This window comes from Condylostylus longicornis, unplaced genomic scaffold, assembly GCF_029603195.1.
Source record: "Condylostylus longicornis isolate FDR11 unplaced genomic scaffold, ASM2960319v2 ptg000022l, whole genome shotgun sequence".
Taxonomy (NCBI): domain Eukaryota; kingdom Metazoa; phylum Arthropoda; class Insecta; order Diptera; family Dolichopodidae; genus Condylostylus; species Condylostylus longicornis.
In genome coordinates this window covers 1,312,665-1,321,434 of record NW_026577991.1, presented here as the reverse complement: position 1 = coordinate 1,321,434, position 8,770 = coordinate 1,312,665, and the positions used below count along the sequence as shown (strand labels likewise).

The following is an 8,770-nucleotide window of genomic DNA, read 5'->3' as shown; positions in this document are numbered from 1 at the left end:
GACATTGTTGAATGCGCCTTCAATATCCAGGAAAGCAGCCATTGCATACTATCTGCAGTCCAGAGATTTTCAATGTAGTGTATCAAAGAGTAGAGGGTCGTTTCCGTTGACCTCCCCTTACGATACGCATGTTGTGCCGGAGATATAAGCCTTGCATTAAGGTTACTCCTTATGTATACGTCCATCAACTTTTCCAATATCTTTAATAGAAAAAACGTTAAACTGATAGGTCTCAGATCCTTTGGACAGATGTGAAAACTTCTCCCAGCCTTAGGAATGAAGACCACCCTTGCAGCATTCCACGTTTTTGGAATGTAGGTTAAGTCTATACAGCACTCATAGATGATCTTAAGCCAAGGAAGGATGACCTGCGCAGCGCATTGTAGTTCTACTGGCACTATGTCGTCAGGGCCAGCCGATTTAAATGGATCAAAGCCACGAATGGCCCAGCGTATTGCCATCAATTTTAGGGTAAATTTAACTAAAATTAAAGAAGGGACACCATATGATCATAGAGAGGATAGATATTGTTTTCAAATCAAATTGCTCATGTTGAAATATAAATAAATTAGGAAATTAGTTATTTTTTTAATTGATTAATGTGATTAAATGATTTTGGGTTATTTTGGATTCCAAGTATTCGGGGCTCTATAACAATATAATTAAAGATAAGTAAATATAAGTAATAATTTTTGATAAAGCGAATTAATAAAAATTATTTAATTTAATTTATTTTCAAAATAGCTTTATAGTTTCGAATTTCAGATTTACGAATTCCGAATTTTCGAATTTCGAAAAGTTATTGAATTTAAACAAACACTTACCGGATTGCTGTGCCAACCGATTTTTTAAGAATTTGAAAAATGGGTTCTTCGAAAACATTAAAATCAATTCCACTACAAAATATATATACATTTATTTTACCGGCATATATGCATGTACTTATGTGTATCGGTCAACAGCTAATTATTCATTCAACAAGAAACATCATTAGTAGCGGAAGTTCCTCTTGAAAATCTTTCTTTTAATAAAATTCTTGTGGATATTTTGTTGTTTTTCAGGTTTCTTTTATTAAACTCTCTATATAAAGGTTTTGAAATTTTAGCATCCATTTCGGGATTTATCCGCTTCTACTTTTTATTTTTTTCTTATTATTTCTGTTTTTTTTTAATTCAATAGATTCAAGTAATATTTTCTTCCTTTTATTTACTTTTCATCGCTTGAAATTCATGTAGAATATTTTTCTTATGTTTATGGTATGCACTTATATTATGTAAAATTTAGATTCTCTAATGAAATTCAATATATGAATAGATGGTATTAATTTACCTATGTATATTCTATATATATGCAAATGTGTATGTATAGTATATATTTTTTGATCATACGACTCATATATTACATCCTTTCTATAATAAATTTTGTGATTCCTTTTACGAAAATTTCTAGGCTCTCTCCAAAAAAAAAAATATCCAAAGATTTCTAAAATTAAAAATAGAAAAAAAGAAAACTAAAATCAAAGAAAAAATATCAGTTAAAAATTGAAAATATAAAATAAAAAAAAAATATAAACAAAATGGGCTTTTTGAGCTTCACAAATTGGTATGAACTTCTAAAAAGAATAAATATGTGCATTTACATATGTAAATATCTACCATACGAGTATAACATAGTTCTCATTTATAATAATGGCATATAGGGAAAGAAAAGAGATGTGAATTATGATGGTGAAGCTTTATATACATTCAAAATGGTAAGAATAATGGTTCCGCCAATATACAATATTGGTTTACAGTTCACCAATAAATGTACATGCATATGAATTTCTAAATTTCTATATATTTCCTAAATACGTTATACTTACATACATAAATGTAAATATGTGTGTGTTTATAATATTTTGTTATGATACTTGATTAGTATAATTTTCTTCTTCTACACATAATGGTTAAATATTCAGAATTTCCAATCTATTCAAAATGTACATAAAATCAAAAATATAAAAAATAATATACTCGTAATTTCTAGTATAACAGAAGAAAAAAAAATATTTATCAAATAAGGATCTCATACTCTTCTTATGTTATATATAGCTATGCTTATTTTATAATATAATAATAATACAAAGAGATTGTGTGCGAACGATGACGATGATCATAATAATGATGAAGACTGTTGATGATTATAATGATGAGCACGATGTATAAACTAAAAATGTTGATTGTTAAAGATTTCATATATATATATATATAATATATGCATGTATAAAAAAAATAAGGGAAAATTAGGTATGATAAATGTTTAAAATGCTCGTCATCCGCCCTCCATATTAGATCTTCACGCACATACCAATAACATATGCCCATTAATTAACTGGGTGTTTCCCGTCAAGGCCGCTGTTTAAATCCCTTTTATTAGTTAGTATGATATCGAAAAAGAGACTCATCCGGTTCCTAGGACTACAATCCCATCAACACCCAACCAACAGAAAAGCCCATCGGCAACCCCAAAACCTACACCCATACAATCCAACCCACCAGACCCCCTATCCAAACCAGCCAACCTCCCTGCAAAGCCCAAAAGCAGCGCAAGAGACACCCCGGACAGGTCTCCCAGGCCATCTTAAATATAAGCCCCCAAGACACGTTTTCTCTTCTACATTAAAAACCGACAGACACAGAAAATATATTCCACATGCTTCATCCCCTTCATATCCGTCAGCACCAGCGTGCTGAGATCAGCCCTACCATACCTCAACAGCATCCTCGTCCTCCTTTTGTCTCTGATAGGCCCCAATGTTTTGGTCACCCTACACGTGTGAGTATTGGCCCACAAGACCCCACTCCTCCTATTACACTCATCATCTATGATGTCAAGACATGCTCCTAGCGGCAGACGCACCGACCTATCCACAATGTTAACACGCCCGCCCGCTCAGCCCTTGCAGAACTATCTGCCACTTCATTACCTCATAGGATGTGACGGCCCCAATCGCCGCCCTACTATCCACAAAAATTGCCAACTCGAATCCCCTTAGCGGTTTAGCAGCAGCCAATTCCGCCGCCCTGAGCACAGCCAAAATCTCTGCCAGGAAAACGCCACAGTCATCAGACAGTCCATTGGATAGCTCTCTATATCCGTATAGATGGACAATCTCTCATGCATGCATAGCTCTTCCGCACTCCAATCCTCCCTTTGTGGAACCACAATCCCGTAATCAATTCTCCAGTCAGTATATGGCACCACACAGTCAGACCTAATGTCCATAGGCCGCATTCCATATTCTCCCAGAATCCTACTGTGTGTGTATACCTTGTTAGAGCATACCTATCGCTTGTAGTTTCAAGGCACTCCTCACAGCCACCGCTTTCACCTGCTCACTCACCTTCTCCAAGTCAAGGATAACCTCCAAACTCAAAGTAGGTGCACAACGCAATGTACCAGTCACCCAAACACACGCCATACGCTGCACCCTCTCCAACTTCCTCCTCTCCCTTTCCCATTTTTAGAGTTACACCATTATTATTACGTTTCATATAATAAAATCTAAAGTTGACGATTATAGCATGATGAATTTTATCTCTATTTACATGTTATATGGAGAAGGTTATCAGGCACGTTATTTTTCAATTGATGTATTCACAATACATGGACATACATATTATGTATGTGCCAACATTAAACAATTTTAGAATAAGTATTTACAAACACACACACGTTTATCAAATACTCTGTGTATTTATGCGCATATTTATAATAATGAAAATATTGGTAATGGTATAAGCGATGGTCATATATTATATGGGTGGTGCTGATGGTGGTGGTGCTTGTAACTACAGTAAATGGTTTATGATGATGGTTTTATAACCGGAAAAATTTTTAGATTCCATAATATTCTTTTCTAAGACCAAATTCTATATTTGATGTAAATAGAATTCATAATACAATCTAATATTTGTTTCGTCGTCATTTTGAAATAGAGAAAATAACCAAAAAAAAACACAAACAAAACAAAAAAGAAATTGAATATTGTAGAAATAATAGAAAAAATTAAAAAAAAAGAAGGAGTTTAGGAAAAAATAACAGAAGAGAACTTGGAATAAAATTTTACAAAAATAAAAAAAAACAAACAAGGAAAAAATATTAAAAAAACCAACAGAGAATTAAAGATTGAGGGGGGCTTGCGAATTGGGCAAGTTAGTTGGTTTTATTCTCTAGTAAATATAGAAGAAAAAAAAACGAAAACCAACGAAACAGAACGAAATTTTCTATTATAAATTTTTTAGTTTTTTTGTTTTTCTTTGCTATTTTAGACATTTGGAATTGTTTTTATTATTTTAAATTTTTCTCTTTTTTTTTTTAATTTCTAAAAGAAAGGTTATTAGAAAATTTTCTATTTCTAAATTCAATGAATAATTTTCCATTTCTATAAACTCAATATTTTCTATTCTCGTATAGTTTCGTTATATTTTTTTTTAAGTTTTCTTTCTGTAATAAAATATTTTGTAGGTGGCAGCAGGCGATATTTTGTATTTCGTTGAGGTTAAGTATATAGATAGTATTCGTCTCTTTTACGTACACACTCTATATGCATTCATATTATATGAGAATATGAGAAGAACTCAATATAAGAGATTCAAAAATAATTCATCCTTTATTGTAAAAGTAAACAATTTTTATTTTGTATATTGTATACAAACTTCAAAATCTAAATGTTATACAAAAAGAATTACTAAAAAATTCTAATTGTATATATTTGTAAATTATAAAGGATGTTTTGTACGAATATTCTTATTTTTGGACAATATATATTCTTGTACATACGTTTGAACACATTGTACATATTATGTATATTATAAACTTTAATATAAAATCATGATGATTATTTGTTAGTTTTAATTTTATTTAAACTTTTGTTAAAAACATAAAAATAAAATGCTTGAATTGTGTTTTTGTTCTAACTATTTATTGATATTGTAAATTTTAAAATAAATTATAAGCATGTATGAATATAAAATGAAATTTATGTTAGATTTCATTTTATAATACAAGACAAGTTGAATTGAACGAAAAGATTTTCTAAAGTAAAAGATTTCGAGTTCTTATGTATAGCAAAATAATTTTAATAATCTGTAAATAAACTGGGACTACCGCTATTTTCCCATATTTACCTTCCTATCACCATTATTCTACTGAATTGAAAGTTTGGGAATTTATTTCTGAAATTGCTTTAAAAAAAAATTCGATTTAGTACATCCGCGTGGCATACTAACAAAACGTTTGGCTTAAAAGACTTGGAAAACGCCCACAGTTTTGGTAAATCGCTTACAGCCGAATACTATTTCATAAATCGGCCGGCTTAAATATAGAAATAAAAATATTTAAGATTTAAAAATAATTAAAATTTTTTTATTATTAAGAGTTTACAATATTATTGAATTGAATTGATTTGAAATCTATTTAAAAGAAAAAATTTATAATATGAAAAGAAAAGCAAATTGAAATTAAATTAACAATTTTATTTTGGCTAGCAAAGTATGAATTAGTAATTTACAATAATTGGTATGATTTCTCAACTATATCAGACAAGAACAAAATAGACATGCCAAAGAAAAAATGCAAATTTCAATTTCCGTTCTTATGTAGTTGGTTTACCTTATATTTCAGTGAAAAAATGTCTGCTATTATAAGCACATTAAAAATCTTACTTCCGAATTGTTATTGGCTTTTTTTGCAATATAAGTGATTAAGGACAATTTTCATGAATGAATTTCTATACTTTGATGGTTATCTATTCATTTCCTATATTGTACAACGCTATTGTCCATCCATTGTACTGAAAAGTATCAATAAATGAATTTGATAGTTTTTATTAAAGCTGTTTGAAGATGTTTTTATATGAAGCTTTCCTTAAAATGAACAATAAAGGTCGATTATAGAGCTTAGTAAACAAATATTCTAAAATATGTAGACTATTTTAAGCAAATTTAAGACAATAAAATATTTTTTCTTTGACTAAAAACAACCCTCATTCCAGACGTATTACAACTTTTTTAAAACACTTTATGATTTAGCATTCAATTCTTCATTGATACTTTGTACTTTATCTTTATATTGAAGTTTCTCATACCTATATAAAAATATCAATATGATTTATAAAATAAATTGTTTTGTGGTTTAGAATATTTGAAAAATTAACGCAATGTAGGCCATAAATAATTTAATATAAAAATCTATGCCATAATTATTAAATGTTAAAAAATTTTAGTGTAAAAACTATGTTCTGATAACTCCGTTCAGCTCTGGAAACTATCGATTCTAGACTGTGATGTAGTTGTTAACATATACAAATCGCTTTCCCAAAGAAAATTCTTTATCAATTTCTATTCTTGATAAAATAACCAGCATATATGTGCTTTATTGACTTAACAAAAGCTTTCGATAAAGTAAAACTTGGAGACGTTCTTGCTATAATGAATGAAAAAGGTGTCCACCCACAAATTATCAATATCATCCGTGACATGAACACAGAGAACAAAACAAAGATCAGAGCCAATAAAAAACTGACTCAAGAGGTGCGTGTGGCTAATGGCATTAGACAGGGCGATAGCTTAAGCCCCATTTTATTTAATCTAATCATGGATAAAATAATTGAAAAAACAAAAGAGGTCAATGCCGGATACACAATGGGTAACAGGAGAATCAATATATTGTGTTATGCTGATGACGCCACAGTTATAGCAGAGAACGAAGATGATGCTCAAAGATTACTGTTTAATTTTGCGAAAGCTGCAGAACAATATAACATGAAGATTTCCATTGAAAAAACGAAAAGCATGGTAATTGCCAAAAATCCAATTAGATGCAAACTAGTCATCAACAACAAATCCGTAGAGCAAGTTATGAAATTCAATTATCTCGGTGTCGAAACAACTGCATATAGAGACATAAAGGCCGAAATGAGTAAACAGACCAATAAAGCTTCATTAATCTCTGGCTGTTTACGACAGGTCGTATGGAGAAACAAATACATGTCACAGGAAGCAAAAGTCAAAATATATAAGACATGTGTACGACCAATTTCAACGTATGCTTTAGAATGTAGGGCAGACACTTCCATAACAAAACAAAAATTAAGAGCCACTGAAATGAAAACTTTACGGCAAATCTGTGGTAAAACTCTACGTGATCAGATCAGAAGCGCAGAAATCAGGAAAAGCTGTAAGATCCCCGACATTGTACGATGGGTACGAGGTAGAAGACGCGATTGGAGGGATCATGTCGAAAGAATGGATAACAATAGATTGGCAAAAATTGCATACACGGAAAAACCATACAGTCAACGACTTCCAGGTCGCCCTCCAAAACGATGGAAACAATGCTGGTCATCAATTTCACAAGAACAACCATAGTAAAACACACATCCGAACACACAAAATAAATACCACAATCAAATCACATATGTCAACTAGCAAGTACATCATCATATCCTAAACAACAACCATCATCATATCTTGGATAACAACAAATATAATAGTAAGACCGACAAATGTATCAAGAAACAGGGAAACCTATGACAAAGAAGAAGAAGAAGAAGAAGAAGAAGATAAAATAAAATAGAATTGTTAGATAACCATCATTGAGTTTTTCACCTACACTAACTGCGCAAATCGGATTCCCTTTTGTGAATATTCTGCCGGGATGGTTAGTAGACGGCCATACATATTGTGCGTGTCTGTCCTACTGTGGCCGTCGAAAGAGTCGGATGATTTGGGAGAGGCCTCCTCAGTGTTGGAAAACTCGCAACTATTTACTTGGGACTGGGATAGTAAAAGTAAGATATGGGGATACTACAATATACCAAGGCAAGGCTTCGGTGGTCGTAAGGAAGGTGTTCCTTTGCTCATTTCTCTCTTCAATAGTCTGCAATCTACAATCATTAAGCTTTCAATAAAATATGGGCAAAACTGCCGAAGCTGTACACGTCTAATTTGTACTGTAATACTGAATAACATTATTTTGTGTTTTATAAGATGGGATACTAAGTTAGACAATATTTTATAAAGACTCGGCAGGAGTCCACCAATACATCATAGGATTAATGAAAATAAAAGGAATATTTTCAGGGTTAAACAGAATTTCATTTTCATGTCTGTCATTTTCGAGATTTGATACTAAGAATTGTAGCTGTTACTTATTTTCGGTAAATTTCAAAATTCTGGTATAAGAATTTGAATTTTCTTCCTGAATTTCTCATTTCATCGAAATTTATGCTATTAATACTTTATAAAATAACATTGTAAATTATGTTCGATACTGTATTAAATGAAAATTTAATGAATCAAACTAATACCTATATAAACACTTTAAAATGCAATTTAAATCCATTCGAATAGAAAAAAATATTTTTACATATCCGCCTATAATATGCGCATGAATGTATGTTTTCAGAAAGATTTACACAATAATAATAATAATAATAATAATATAAATTCAGTTCATTTGATTCATTTTCATTATAACTTTTCAAATTATATTTTAAATAAAGATAGAAAAATATAATTTAAATCTAAATCAAATCATCAATGATTATAGCAGCAAAAATAATTGATGTTTTTTCCATATATACAAGTATTAAAGTATTATGTGTATGTATGTTATGTTCATAACTATATACAATAAATAGATTATTAAATTCCAGTTCATCAGCTCATCTTTGTTTGATATTTCGCTATTATATATGTTATTGTTGTTGCTGCAGTTGTTGTAA

At 30.7% G+C, this 8,770-nt stretch overlaps 1 protein-coding gene across 1 annotated transcript; it reads left to right on the top strand.

Moving 5' to 3' along the window:
* The first annotated feature begins 3,786 nt into the window (after positions 1-3,786).
* Positions 3,787-7,412, top strand: LOC129606933 (uncharacterized). Its single transcript, XM_055517580.1, has 3 exons — positions 3,787-3,838; positions 6,406-6,591; positions 6,667-7,412. Exons 1-3 carry the CDS (start codon positions 3,787-3,789, stop codon positions 7,410-7,412), a joined length of 984 nt encoding a protein of 327 aa, XP_055373555.1.
* The last annotated feature ends 1,358 nt before the right edge of the window (positions 7,413-8,770 follow it).